At 41.3% G+C, this 15,310-nt stretch overlaps 2 protein-coding genes across 3 annotated transcripts; both read right to left on the bottom strand.

The window, feature by feature from the left end:
• Positions 1-696: 696 nt before the first annotated feature.
• Positions 697-9,104, bottom strand: zdhhc18a (zDHHC palmitoyltransferase 18a). Of its 2 annotated transcripts, XM_019886425.1 has the most exons (10): positions 8,468-9,103; positions 8,167-8,327; positions 7,827-7,976; positions 6,929-7,066; positions 6,799-6,850; positions 5,926-6,028; positions 5,712-5,824; positions 4,980-5,085; positions 2,414-2,489; positions 1,734-1,845 (listed from the first exon to the last, which is right to left on the bottom strand). In XM_019886425.1, the coding sequence occupies exons 1-9, from the start codon at positions 8,698-8,700 to the stop codon at positions 2,448-2,450; spliced, it is 1,098 nt and encodes a 365-aa protein (XP_019741984.1). In that variant the 5' UTR covers positions 8,701-9,103; the 3' UTR covers positions 1,734-1,845; positions 2,414-2,447. The 2 variants fall into 2 exon arrangements, with proteins under 2 accessions (XP_019741985.1, XP_019741984.1); XM_019886426.1 differs by lacking the exon at positions 2,414-2,489 and having other exon boundaries at positions 697-1,845; positions 8,468-9,104.
• Positions 9,105-10,838: 1,734 nt separating this feature from the next.
• pigv (phosphatidylinositol glycan anchor biosynthesis, class V) lies at positions 10,839-14,564 on the bottom strand. Its single transcript, XM_019886428.1, has 3 exons — positions 14,362-14,564; positions 12,734-13,900; positions 10,839-11,649 (listed from the first exon to the last, which is right to left on the bottom strand). The coding sequence occupies exons 1-3, from the start codon at positions 14,425-14,427 to the stop codon at positions 11,362-11,364; spliced, it is 1,521 nt and encodes a 506-aa protein (XP_019741987.1). The 5' UTR covers positions 14,428-14,564; the 3' UTR covers positions 10,839-11,361.
• Positions 14,565-15,310: the final 746 nt, after the last annotated feature.

Here is a 15,310-nt window from a genome sequence, read left to right on the forward strand (position 1 = left end):
GTCTTATTAAAAAAAAAAAAAAAAAAGTGGACCGACAGCATTTCTAGTTGAGGACCACTGATTTAGAGTCTTGAGTGAACCTAACATGTATGTGGGAGAACTTAAGAGAAAAGCCACACAAGCACAAGATCATGCAAATTCCACACAGAAAGCAAAGTTCAAACCCTAAGCCTCAGAACTGTGATGCAGACATGCTAAGCACACAAGTACAAACTACAAAGACATAAAACTGACAGGTTATGCGACCTCATTCACATTCCAAATATAACTTGGCTTTAAAATGATTGAAACCTTGAACCACAAACACCCTCGGCAGTTTTCATTTCGTCAACTTGCCCCAAGGCAAAGCAAACCGAGTCTTATTTTCAAACATTTCACTCTGAAGCCCAGCAATAAACAGGATGGTTTGTTTTGATTAAAATTTCATCCATATTCAATGCAAACAATGACCTTGTTTTTAATTGAGATGCCATAAAGGCACATAACATGTAGAACAGATGACTACAGCAAATGAGGGATTTTTGGAAAAAAAAAAAATACTTCTTGCCCTCTAATTCAAAATGTGTTGCTGTCCACTAAAAGCAGGGCTTCCCAAACATTGGGTAGCCAACTGGATACTGTCTGAGCAGACAGCAGACCTTTGGGAATCATGGAAAAAAATGTAATCAGGCCTATGTATAGTGCTGTGTTATTCTGTCCTTGGTCCAGTGCAACCCTTAAATTCATCCAATTTCCAAACCGCTTGTCCTCAGAATTGCGGTTGACCTGGAGCCTATCCCAGCTGACTTAAGGCGAAAGGCAGGGTACATGAGCAACTGGTTGCCAGTCCATCACAGGGCACATAAAAACAACCATGGACACACTCGGATTCCCACCAACAGACAATTTCAAGTCTTCAAGTAACCCACCATGCACCGCTTCGGAATGTGGGAGGAAACCACACTCTCCCTTTTATGATTTTAATTATGAAAGTACTGCTTATATTGCATACACTATAGCCACAATCCAATGTATGACATACAACGACAAAGCATGTACTGCATTACAAAAACCAAAGTTTTTGCATGTGGCTCCAAAAGGTTTTTCCTTTGCACTTCTCAAATTTTAGGTTACACCATTGGTGGTCTTCAGGTTAATCGATCTGTTTGCCATGGTTGGAAAGCCTTGATCAAAAAAAAAAAAAAAGTCTGAATTATAGGACTTCCCTGGAGTTATTCCTGAAATGAAACACTGCTTGGTCCAGTGATATTATTTTTTTATCCTTCAGTCATCCAGAAACTCACCTTTGTTCTCAGGATTTAAGAGCGGTTTGCATAAGATGTGAGCAAGAAATTATACACTGCGACTGAGCTGGCTCTATGGCTTGAAGTTCTGTACTGTAAAAGGAGGCATATGCTAGGGTGCTTTAATAAGAGGTGTTAAATGTCCACTTGTTGTGCTTGAAGTCGACACGGAGTACCAAACAGGACCAGAAGCACTTGTGAAAAAGCTCCTACAAGACCTCCAAGTTGGATACCTTTAAGGTTATGGGATAAAACTAACGTCTGGTGCCTCGTCGAGAACCAGCATGGCTCGACCAAGCGAAGGCGAAGGAGACGCCAAACGGAACGCCGGGTTGATGGAGTGTATCGAGTCGCTCGTGCTGCTGGTGGAGAAGGGAGAGCATGGGGCGTCCGCGGTCTGGTGCCAGCACCTCTCCGTGGGTGACGTCTCCGCAGCGCGTGCTGGGGCACCGGTAACCTCCAGGCCCACAGGGGTGGTCTTTGGGGTGCCGAGAAGGCAGAGACCATAAGAGGCGGAGGAGTGGAGCATCCTCTCGAGCACGTCTTTGGTGCTTTGTGTGCACTACGTGAATAGGAAAAGAAAGCAAAAGTCAAGAGTGGACAGTAAAGCGCTGTTCTCAGTTAGAAATATTTAGGTTAGCTTGGCTGGCATCCAGTGTTATGAAGGCAGTCTGTTCAGATGCACGGAGGAAGGTTATAAATGCAGACAGTGCAAGCAGAAGGCAACCATACGGAACAAGGTGAGGATGGATGTGAAGCGGGAACTCTTCCTGACTTCTCTGGCAGCGAGGGAAATGGAAAGCAAGGACTTGTTTGCTTACATCACCATGCACGCACGGTAAGACGTGACATAGACGTGGATGAACAAACACCATTTTAACCAGATCCAGAGAGAGGAGAGGACAGAGTTGTGTCAACACATCAAATGTGGCTACCATCCAGCCCCAACATGGGGTGAGTGGGCACAAATGTGAAGGAGAATAAATGGCAGTGAAGCATGCGCTCTCACGTTAGTGAAAAAATCCCAACGTCAAGACAAACAGTCAGAAAATCGAACCAAACTTGATTTGCACAAAACAAACTCTGCAACGCATCACGGAGGAAGGAAATGTGAGTGACCCTCTGCTTACCATCCACCTTATACTGTATACGCTGGCCTGCTTTTCAGGCTGTGCAGGACAAAGAAAAATCCTGACAGGTCTCCTCCTGGTGGGTGGAATGGATATAGCAAACGAGCATTAAAAGTGTACATTTGACAGCTTGGGTGGCTGTGACAAAAGTATTTTGAACGGGTGAGGTCAGACGTGAGTCAAGTTCTTCCACAGAAAAATCATCCAATCACACCTTCATGTACCTTGTGTTGTGCACACCAAGTGTATAAAATTGCATAGAAGGCGAAGTCTTGTTAACATGACAAGCCAAATCCCGGTTGATTGGTTAATTCATGAAAATGTGTTGACGTTTGTCGATATCGTGTATCAGCCTTAAGAAAAATTAAGAGAGTAAAAAGACTTTTAAAATAGAGACCAAATTGGCAAAATCCCAAAATTATCTTTATTAAAGAAATAAAGTCATTCTTAAAGTTATGCTGAAATGTTCCCTGTGTTTAAGTAAATAATGCACAATGGTGAATGACTAATGAGGAAAAAAAAGTGCTGATATATTCTGTACACTGCATGCAAAGCATATGAGAGGAGGTAGACTCATCAATATGTAGACTCCCAAAAAATTCAAACCACCACCACTTCAGTCAAGTATCAAAAAACTGAAACACATGTTTTGTAACATGAAACAGACATTTTGAGTCAGAGGGAGTCAAGCTCAGCTTGCGACTTCCAACACGTTCCGACACACTTCTGGCTTGTGAATGCGCTCCGGCTTTCTTTTGAAACCAAGTTTTGCTCGACGTTGCAAGCTCAAGACAAGAACAACAACAAAACAATGAAAAGCATCAATTAATAAGAACAATTACTTTAAGCTGCGCGAAAACAACTTCGGCAGCAAGCCTGCTTTGACACTCCAACACAAACTGTTACTCTTTTCTTCAAGGATGAATCGTTTTCTTTTTCTTATTGGCCAGATTTAAAGTAGGCCTAAATTCTTCTGTCATACACCAAGTACGTGCCTTACTTAGGTCAGAGCCAGCATGACTAATTCATTCTTTCACATTTACGTATTTCAAGTTCCGTCTACAACTACCAATTAACAACTTGAAGGAGATCATATACAGTACAAACAAACAAGAGCAGAGTGTGCTTGAACAGGAGACATTCTTTAAAAAAAAGGTAGATAGATAGATAACCCCCCCCCCAATATAAATATAATTTTTTTCATTAATTTAAAAAAAAAAACGGGAGGACCACTGTCTGGTTCACCCTACCATGTTCGCGTCATTCTTGGCTGCGAAGGAAGGCACCTCAATCTCTGAGGCAGAAACAGTGGGGACAGACTCCTCAGGTGACAGGAAGCCTCTCCTGTCAATCAGGCTGCAGAACACAAAAGATGACGTCAGTGTTGTGTGATTTGTGGTAACAACAAGTTCATCAAGTCTTCCAAAACACACCTGGTGCAAACAGCAGAATTGCATTTTTTTTTATTTTTTTATTCAAAACGCAGAAAGCTCTGTCAATTCTACAATTGTGTACAGACATACAATCTAAAAATAGTTTTCTTCCTGAAATGATGCACAGTGCAGATATTATGGGGAAAGTAAAAAGGGTAGAAGAGTGTGGAAATGATAGAAACAAAACAGTGCAACAGTATTGTTGGGAATCTGGGAATTAGGTAAATGTGACTAAGAAATAATTTTTAAAAAACGGCATAGTTGAATACATAATATGATGTGTCTGTTTTAAGGTAGGTGGTGCTTGATGATTATGGCAAGAACAATAAAATGACTGCTGCCAGCGTGGGTTTAATCTAGTCCGCAGTCTGGAAGAGAACAACAAAGCATCAACTATGGGAAACTAAGTTACATCTGTGTTCCGGCAACTCCTCCTTGTAGCATTAATATTTATTCACTAGATTAACTGATTGTTAATTGCTCTCATATTAAATGAAAGAAATGTAGTCAAATGCATATCCCTATTAGTGCAGTGGTTCTTTTACACACCTTGGGGGCATGGGCCCACATAACGTCACACAGCAGTTGGCTAGGATGCTGTTGTAAGTGTACGGGTTCCCAGACTCCTCTGCACCCCTTTTACTTGACCAGGAGCCCTTAATCTGTAAAGTCAACATAAAAAGAAGGCTGCAGTTATTGTACTGAGTTAAAAAAAAAAAAAAAGAGACAATTGAATTGTCATATCTGGTGTTCAGTTTACTTACATCCTCATTTGTCGTAAGGTTGGAAGCTACTAGGTAGGTATGGAAGCCTGAGAGGCCCAGAATAGACCAGATGGAGAAGAAACAAATGACCATAGCTCTTTTGCAGACTCCAACAGGTTATCTTCCGAAATTGCCCTGTATTTGGCTCCATCCATCTTCTCATCAACTCTTGCTATCTTCCCTGTTCCTGCTGAGAAAAAAAAAAACAGCCCCAGACCATGTTGCTGCCACCACCGCGTTTTACAGTGGGAAAGGTGTGGTCAGGGTGATGTACCGTGTCACTTGTACGCCAAACATTACGCTCTGCATTCAGCCCAAGAAGTTTATTTAAAAAAAAAAACGGGAGGACCACTGTCTGGTTCACCCTACCATGTTCGCGTCATTCTTGGCTGCGAAGGAAGGCACCTCAATCTCTGAGGCAGAAACAGTGGGGACAGACTCCTCAGGTGACAGGAAGCCTCTCCTGTCAATCAGGCTGCAGAACACAAAAGATGACGTCAGTGTTGTGTGATTTGTGGTAACAACAAGTTCATCAAGTCTTCCAAAACACACCTGGTGCAAACAGCAGAATTGCATTTTTTTTTATTTTTTTATTCAAAACGCAGAAAGCTCTGTCAATTCTACAATTGTGTACAGACATACAATCTAAAAATAGTTTTCTTCCTGAAATGATGCACAGTGCAGATATTATGGGGAAAGTAAAAAGGGTAGAAGAGTGTGGAAATGATAGAAACAAAACAGTGCAACAGTATTGTTGGGAATCTGGGAATTAGGTAAATGTGACTAAGAAATAATTTTTAAAAAACGGCATAGTTGAATACATAATATGATGTGTCTGTTTTAAGGTAGGTGGTGCTTGATGATTATGGCAAGAACAATAAAATGACTGCTGCCAGCGTGGGTTTAATCTAGTCCGCAGTCTGGAAGAGAACAACAAAGCATCAACTATGGGAAACTAAGTTACATCTGTGTTCCGGCAACTCCTCCTTGTAGCATTAATATTTATTCACTAGATTAACTGATTGTTAATTGCTCTCATATTAAATGAAAGAAATGTAGTCAAATGCATATCCCTATTAGTGCAGTGGTTCTTTTACACACCTTGGGGGCATGGGCCCACATAACGTCACACAGCAGTTGGCTAGGATGCTGTTGTAAGTGTACGGGTTCCCAGACTCCTCTGCACCCCTTTTACTTGACCAGGAGCCCTTAATCTGTAAAGTCAACATAAAAAGAAGGCTGCAGTTATTGTACTGAGTTAAAAAAAAAAAAAAGAGACAATTGAATTGTCATATCTGGTGTTCAGTTTACTTACATCCTCATTTGTCGTAAGGTTGGAAGCTACTAGGTAGGTATGGAAGCCTGAGAGGCCCAGAATAGACCAGATGGAGAAGAAACAAATGACCAGCTCCACTACAGTATAAAAGCAAAGTCAAGGAATAACCTCACAGTTATCAATAAATAATCACCTCTTTAAGAATGATGACATATATGTAAAAGCAACGTTTAGGACACAGCTTTTACATTGCATCTCACTCAACCTATGTCAGCATGCCTATTTTTGAGTGTGACAAAAAATATATATACCGGTAATAATGTGACAAATAAGTATTACCCATTGTAGCGGGTGTGCGGGTGTGTGTGTGTGTGTGTGTATATATATATATACCCATATATATATACCCATATATATACGTTACCCATATGTGTGTGTGTGTGTATATATATACATATATATATACACACACACACACACACACACACACACACACACACACACACACACACACACGCTGCCTGCTATGAGCTCCACTATTCTTGCTGTACTAATACATTTTATTATGGTGGTTTTGTAGCATTAAAGTGTCATGTGATGAAAGAAACTTGGTTATCTACCAAAACTACTCGTCTGATTCCAATAACAAGTACGCACAACATTCTAAATACTCTTTCTAAAATAACAAGCATGCAGAGTATGATGACGTCGAGGCAGTGACACGAGGCAGCGATCCTCTTGCTTGAAAGCCATCTTGCTGTGTGCCAACACTGATCCTATTAAGCGCTTGCTTAGACTGGAGAACGGCTTGACAGCCTGTGTTATATCTTGCCACAATAAGACCGAGACGACATGCATCTCCAAAAGAGTTGGATTAGGCCAAAAAGAAAATTTGGCAAACTCAAAGGATATCTGGCAGGGCTCTCCTGGATGGCTTGAATGAGGCTTTTGCCCGATTGAGATCCTGTGGAAAAAAGACAGCAGAGTACTGAGCTAGGATAACATCAGTTATGTCAATGCCGCTTGAGCGTGCTAAACTTACGCAGAGTAATGTGTGCTATGACGCAACCAAATATGAAAGATGTCAGAAAAGATAGGGAGATGATGAAACTGTAGAAAAAGCGGTAATTGCGCTTGCCTACACAGTTCCCCACCCATGGGCAGTGATGATCAAACCTCTCTGAAAACAAAACACACAAAGCATACATGAAAACATTTTCACTTCACTAACATGTTGCTTATACGTTTAGGCACGACTAAGAATGCGAAGGGGAGTGGGGAGGAGGGTGGGGTGCGGGTGGGGGTGGGGGCAAATTAGTTGTTCTCTTTACTGCACAGCAAAGTTCCCTGAAAGGTTTAACTGGATAGATTTGGAAATATTCAGAGTTGGACAAAGATCATAATATGTGCAAACAATGACTTTCCTATCAAATTGAGTTACCATATTAAAACAAATGTGACATCCACACAAACTATCACGCATTTCTTCAGTGGTTGATTTCTGATTTATTCACGTCGTGATAAATACCACTTGATACATATCTATTAGATTCAATCCCAGTGACGGGTTTATGACACATTGCTGTCAACTGTGTATGGCCTTTCTTCATAATCTTCTTATTTAACATAAAATATTAAATCCCTTCACACGTGCAAATAATCCCTTTCCCCTTAATATCTCAAGTGTTAGGACTGAGATTGAAAAAAAAAATCTTGAGTATTTTGCAACATTCAAATTGAATAATCTTCTGTCAAAGATCTGGGATGGGGGATTCCTTGATATTATTCATACAGTCTCATTAATTCCCATATTTTTATTAACCAAGTGGACTTTAATACCAGTGTTTGGCCCAATGGGTACACGAAATCACCTGCACTAAAATAGTGTTAAGTGAGGGGGGGGGGTTACTGTATATTGCAACTTGTCACCATATCCTTACCCACGCAGTTGTCACAAAGACTGCAGTGTGAGGTCCGAGGAGGGCGAAACATTTTACACGTAAAGCAGTACTTGAGCTTGACCACCTGCTGGTTGATGAGGATCTCCTTGGTCCGCGGAGGCGGGCGATACGATGAGGATCCTGAGGTATCTTAAAAAAGAAGACCACTCAAATGTTGTGTGCACAACTATAAAGTCAGGAGCAAATGTGCAGCTGCTGTGCTCTTTTCAATAGCGACGCTAGAGTAAGCTGCTTAAGTTTTGGAGTGTAGTCCCTCACAGATGTCCCCATATGGCAAAGCTCTTTCACCCCATCTGTCCACGCAATGGGTGCACCTTACCTATCTGTTTCTCTATGTCTGCAGCTTCATCTAAGGTGGCCCTGGGTAGGATGCCTGGGTCTGTAAAGCTTGTTCTCAGCAAGGAGAGGACCACAAACACAAAAAGCACCCCACCGATCACCGGGATGAAGACTGTCAGATGCTCCACAAGGAATGGGCAACTAGAAATAGAAACGTACACATGTTTAGCCCACTCAAAACGTTTTGATAATACTGAAATCAAACATTTGACAGGCCACATATACAGCAACCATTTGTGTTCAGTGCTCGACATAAAATAAAACAAGGCTTCAGCACTTACTCGAAAGCAAAGAAAAGGCCACAGGTGACAACAATAAGCCCCAGTGTCAAAGGGAGGACCCCGCTCTGTCTGGCCACAATGACCCGTCCGTCACAGAAAAATCGGTTCTTCCCCGGGAACACTTCCCATTTTCTCCGCAGTCGCTCCGCTTTCTTGTCAGTGAGGTTCTGAACTGAAGCCGGTGCCACCGACAGCGCCAACGGGTCGATTTGTTGGTACTCGCAGTTTCTCATCCTGTAGGCAGAACCGCCGCCGCCGTTGTTGTTCGGAGGTAGATTTTGGCACGAGCGACGATAACTTCTCAGTTGGGCTTTCAAATGAAAACGAATTCAGTCATTGCAAAAGTGGAGCTGTTGGGGTTAGCATCCCCCGATGATGTTTCTCATCCTCGGTGCTAACATTAGCTAACGGATCTGCAGAGACCTTTTCCTTCGTATCTGACTTGTAAGACAAGACAACGCTTCCCAGTCCATGCAAGGCCTCTTAACATTTTCGAAGTTAAACATTAAATGTGCGCTAACATTAATAAACACATTAATAAACACTCATCTGATTAAGATTGATTCCGAAAGAAAGCGTCCAGCTTGACGCGACAGTGTAATATTTCCTTTTCTCTTTCCGTCCTTGATGACGTCACGATTCAGCGACGTTACCGATGTAAACAAATGAATTTGTTGTACCATTCGAAGCCCGTTTCCGCCATGTATTTATTTGTTTTTTGTTTTTGTATTTGTTTGTTGCTACAGCCTCAAGTCTTTGGGGCTTGGGCCATTACTGCATTATTTTCTAACCTGTGTTTGCGTGCTTGTGTCTCCGTCCTTGTGTTCAAGTGACAGGAAGGGTTCGTTTTAATCATGTCAAGTACTTTAAAGTGCACTTTATGTCTGAAAAGCGCTCTATAAATGAAGTTTGACTGACTGAATATTTTATTTCTGTTACATTGTCCTTGTTAATTTCTTCGTGTTGTGCATATTGTGATATCTTAAGCATATTGTGATGTATTAAGTCAAGTACAACTTTATTGTCAAATGCGCTGTATGTGCATGTATTAATACAATACATAGAGCACAAAAACGCAACAAAGTTGGTTTTTACTTGAATAGCTGATGATATGTTCCACAAAATATGTGAAGTAATGAATAGTGAACTGCAACTATGTGGGGTCTAGCTGTATGTTGAAATAATATACAGTATGTCAAGTGCAAGATCTTTGGGGAGGAGCTAAATTTAACATGGGCAGAAGTTACAGGCTGTGTCTCTTGTATGTTTTTTCGCTCATGTGTGGTTATGAGACTCATTTGCTGCCAGTGGCGGCTATAGACGTCAAGGGTACATTATTTTTACTTGGGATAGCAGTCTTAAGAAAATATAAAAAGACATCTTTAAGCAATTGATCTTTTACGTGATGTCAGATGATTTAAGAAATGGCTGTTCAAAATTCCATTCAAAGTTGCGTTTTCTTCCGATCAGCACTGACATTCAAATTAGTGGCATAGCGGCAGCATATAATAGGTTAGGTTATAATTTCAGTAAATGTTTGTATGAAAAACACTTCTAAGTCATGAATATAAAGAAATCAAATGAATATCAGTGTAGTATGTGACCAAAATTCATTCACCTTTCACAAAATTGTGCCGCTCATAAACTTGAACTCTAATTTAACTCATGATGAAGTCACACATGCATGCAGTCCTATGTTGTAGTTGCTAGCACATATGCTTCACAATCAAAAGGTTCTGGGTTTCAAATCTTGTCTCAGTCACCCTCTTTGGGAACCTACCCCAGTCTGGAATCATGTTTGTTACTTTGGTGCTCAAAAAGACGGACAGATGAATTCGAATAGAATCCAATTGTTTCAGAGAATGTACGCAATTTTATATCATATTTTCCATTCACATTCAAAATGAAAGCTGAATATTTAAAATACATACATACAGTCAAGTTCTAAACAAATACTAAGCACATTTAATCAGTAGCTATTTTCTAGAGTTACTCTTGGTAATACAATGTCAAGAATAAAGTAAACAAAGTTTCATGTGCGCACGCTGCTCAAGTTTGCATAAACGATAAAGCAGGGGTGTCAAACTCATTTTTGCCGTGGGCCACATTGTAGTTATGGTTTCCCTTGGAGGGCCGTTATGAATTTTGGGAAACCGTATAAATGTTTAATCCCCTCCACACATTACATACACAGCGCAAAACAAATTGATGAATAACTAGTTTTAAAATCAGAAATCAAGAATAATGATTGCTATTGTGGATTACATATGACAATTTGAAATTTTGGTTCAGACTTCAGCAAGCATCGTGGAATTTGACATGCTTGATTTGCTTTCGCGGGCCACATAAAATGATCTGGCGGGCCAGATCTGGTCCCCGGGCCTTGACTTTGACACCTGTGCTATAAAGGAACTACACTGAAGAAGAGACAAAAATGACTCAGTGCTTAGGATGGGCATAATTGATCATTTAGAATCTGGTAGATTGTGTGGAATTTATAATTGATAAATAGTAATATAGTATGTATAGTTTCAGACGTAAAGAAGTACATTATGTCATGAGCTACGACATTATTCTCATCAAAACAACACCAGCATGGAAACAGGAACTCACAACATTCACAGATTCTCCCATTCTACTAAAAATATTTAAAAATAACAATCTATAAATTGATTAATTTAATTTTCTCCAGGTAATTCAGTCAATCGCCCATTCATTGTAACTTTTACATAAACACATCAACTGAAAGTTCTTTCTAGAACCAAAATGAGGCACAACATTTGTCATGCTGTTTGGCTTTTGTCATTTTCATGACAGTCACTTGTAATGTTCTCGGTTATATTAAGAAACAGTGCATTATTAAAAACAGTAGTCTCGTAGACTAATATGACAAGTCAAGTCCACGGTAAATAGTTACAATGCATTGCCAGTCCCAGCACCCAATACGAAAGGAAGTAGCCCAGAATGCTTTTTGTGGTGGGAGAGCACATTTTGATGTGCGGAATCAGTGCAATGACGGGGTTTTGAAACGTGTGCTTGCATCCGTTTTTGGCAGGAGTCTTCAGCTGAACGTTGGGCGTCGATGTTTTCCTTCGGTGAAGAAGTGGCTCGTTGAGGAGCAGCAGATGAGCGCTGATCCAGAAGGGCACGGGAGACGAGGTGGCCATGAATCGGGTTAGGACCTAGAAACATTGTACAAGAAGCATGAGAGGAATTGTTCGCGAAACATTTTAATTAAACAGATCGTCACCCCTGCTTTATTACGCACACCTGCAATATCGCACAATTTTTTAGACTTTTTTTTTAAAGGATTTTTACAGCCAATCTGTATTCGTCAAAGGACGCTACAACGTTTTTACTTTCAAACTTAGTTTGTAGCAGACGTGCGCGACGTCATGCACGCTGTTCCAAATGTGGCTATTGTGAAAGTGCCATATTAATAAAGATGTATTGTATACAGTAAAGTTTGGATTTAGAATTGACCACCTTCAGAGCAGAACTATTTTGTGTCACAACATGCCGGGCCTACTGGGACAGATGCAGCAAAATTCATTGAGAGAAGAGTCAGAGGTCCCTAACTATAAGCAATAATATATTTTTTTCCACAGAGCAGAAAATACATCCCTGTGAGAATTGCTGTATGTGTTGCTGCTCCATGTGTGCCCATCCATTCTATGTAAGCATTAACTTAGTGGACCAGTGAAATTATCGGGTTCGGTTCAACATTTTTACACTTACACAAAACCGCAAATGTGAGTGACAAGCAGCTCCAATAAACACGCTTAGCTTCTTCAGCACCAAAACATTCAGATACGGACTAGTCCCCAGCAGGTCACGCCTCTTAAAGCACACAGACACTGCAATTTTTATAGTATTTTCTATCGCTTTTATTCATCGCTGGTGTCAGGCTGAAGGATCCTATGTCCAAATTTGGTCAATTTCAAATTTCACAAATTCTTACTATTGATCAGTTCCCACGGAGCTCTGTTATTTTTACAAATTATTGACCAGTTTTAAGTACTGGTATTCAAAATGTATTACTCTCTGTAACAATACAATGTTAATGGCTCAACAAGCATGACATTTTGGGGGTTTCCGGAATTGTGGTGGTTGTGGAGATGCAAGGATTCCACCCGACACCAATGTTATGCTTATAAATGGATTTTTCTGGGTTCAAATATATTTACAATGTGTTTTAAAAGTTTGTTGTATCATGGAACTTATCCCCTTGCGATAAACAGGGGAATTATGTAGTTATAGTCTTACCTGCACATGCATACACAATGTTCCAAACACCAGGAGAACAGTGGAGTGCACAACATATACAAAAACTCTGGGGTTTAAAAATCCCGGTATTGGTTTGTCGAGGCCCTTCTTCGAATCAGCCTCACAAAGTCCAAGTCTGAAACACAGCTGTGGGTTTGCTTGGAAATAAGCATAAGCTGCCATTACACCCAAAGTTGCCATGGGTAAAGCAAGAAGAAAATTCGGTATTTGTCTAAGTTCAAAGTAACGGAGGAAGCCCATGTTCCAATACACCACCTGGATGTGGGAATAAATTATGGGGAGCGGTCTCATGCACCAGAGAGGTGGTGGACTATTTTCATCTGCAATACGGTAGCCCTTCTGCTCAGCCAAGGAGATAAGAGCCGGGGGGATGCGGTCTAAGGAGGCTGTCGGTGTACAAAATGTTCTATAGCCGTAATACTGAAAAGCGCAGAAGGGAAGGGCAATGACTGTTGTTCCTAAAAGAGAGGTGAGCAGGAGGCGAAGGATGACCCCGATGTAGGAGAAGATCTTCCTGTGGCCTGTTGCAATCGACCGGTATAAACGGATCTGGGAGATGGCATATACCGATGGAAGATACAATAGAAAGCCGATATTAACCAGCCCGTTGGATCGCGCCGCTGAGGCTATACTGAATGCCAGGCAGGCTCTAAGGATGAACCCTTTTTCCAGGAGGAACAGACCCCCAAATGTGAGTGCGGCAAAAAGACTCTCTGCATAGCCAGCGGTCATGAAAACATTGGCAGGGGTGATGCAGTAGAGCAAGGTGGAAAGCAGGGCAAGCCGCCTGTCCTGCATAACCACCCGACTGAGCGCATGCAAGGCCACCACACTCAGCAGGAAGAGTGTACTGTTCACAAGAGCAACCGACACTAGCAAACGGCCTCGCACACTCAACCAGCTGCCAAGGGGCCATAGCAGCGTGTCAGCCAGGCCTCGCAGGATGATCGGGAAAAGGGGGAAAAAAGCAAAGTTGTGCTCGTAGAGGTATCCTCTCTCAGCGATGAGGAGGAAATGCTCGGCGTCCCAGTGGCTGAGACCACCAAATAACCACTCCACAGCAGAGTCCAAGTACAGAGGCATTTCTGTTCGTGGGGGCCTGAACGCATCAGCATCGTGGTCAGGAATGGCAGCGTTGAAGAGAGCCTGATAAAAGAAATTCAAGTGTTATCAAAATGAACCCTTACATAGTGAAACAATACATACACATTTCCAATTAAAAAAAACACAAGACTCAGTCCCTCACCCTTGCGATACTATACTATAAAAACCCTATCCTAAAACAGTTCAAAATAATGTCAAACTCATTTACAACATTCCCTTAAAAATGGCTTTCCGATGATTTGATTGGAAAAATCAAATCAACTGAGCTATCCAGCCACTATACATATACATCTACATATATTTATATATACACACACACACACACACACACACACACACACATATATATATATATATATATATATAAAATAATGTTTAAGTTGGCCCACTCCCGTTGTCAGCTCCTTTGTGATTTAATTTAATATATATGTACAGTATGTGGCACACTGACCACTGACAACAGCCATACATTAAATAGGCTGACTGCAAAGGATCAACAGTACCTGCAAAAACAACGAGGCGACCCTGGTGAATGTTGCAAATTCCAACACAGCTCTGTACTCCATCATAGTCAGTAAAAGACAAGAAAAAAATGTGTTTTTATGAAAAGTATCATCGTCGGGAACTCGTGGGACCGGATTGTCAGCATTTCATCAGGAAGGAGTCAGCCATTACTTCTAATGCCACCTTCGACCCTTATTCAATCCACTTCCGGTGCTATAGAAAATGGCATTCAAAATAAAGCGTTCAGACGTCATGCCATATCTACGGAGACATAGACCTGTCTATGAGCGAGTTAGCAAGTTATTACGACACGTCAGCCCGTCCGCCATATTGGACGTGACAGATCTGCCGAGTAAACTGATGCAAGTCAACGGTTGAAGTTCACAAAGTCACAACCTACATAATGCACAAAGTTCATGCCTCAACATTACCTCAAGTACCACGCGCTAAAATGTGTAAATGACGCTGCCGCTGTGGTGATAACGAAGTAGGGCATATGGGTAACTTGGGCATCTTCACCTATCGACACTTTCCACACCCAAAAAGGAGGCGGCGTAAATGGATAGGTATGAAATAGAAGATCTTAACATGTATGATTTTAAGACGTGTTCATGTGTGTTTGTTCGGCATGCATTACCAACTCTTTTAAGACACGCGTTAACAGTTGTGATAATGTGATGTGTAATTCTGCATGCCCCCAGCAGGTGGCGCTGTGTACTTCACTACTAATTCAAAACATCTTGAGGATGGATGGCTAGCTGCGGTACTTTAGATCAGAGATGTTCCCTTCCAAAAAGATAACACCCCTACATCACACTCCACAGCTACATGTTGTGGTATGCTTTGGGTCATAACCTTCGTGGTGCTCTGTACTACCTCATGCACTGGCTTTAATTATGCCATCACATATAAGAATAAATATAACAAGACACATAACATCTTTTAGTT

This window comes from Hippocampus comes, unplaced genomic scaffold (genome assembly GCF_001891065.2).
Source record: "Hippocampus comes isolate QL1 unplaced genomic scaffold, H_comes_QL1_v1.1 scaffold335, whole genome shotgun sequence".
Lineage (NCBI taxonomy): Eukaryota > Metazoa > Chordata > Actinopteri > Syngnathiformes > Syngnathidae > Hippocampus > Hippocampus comes.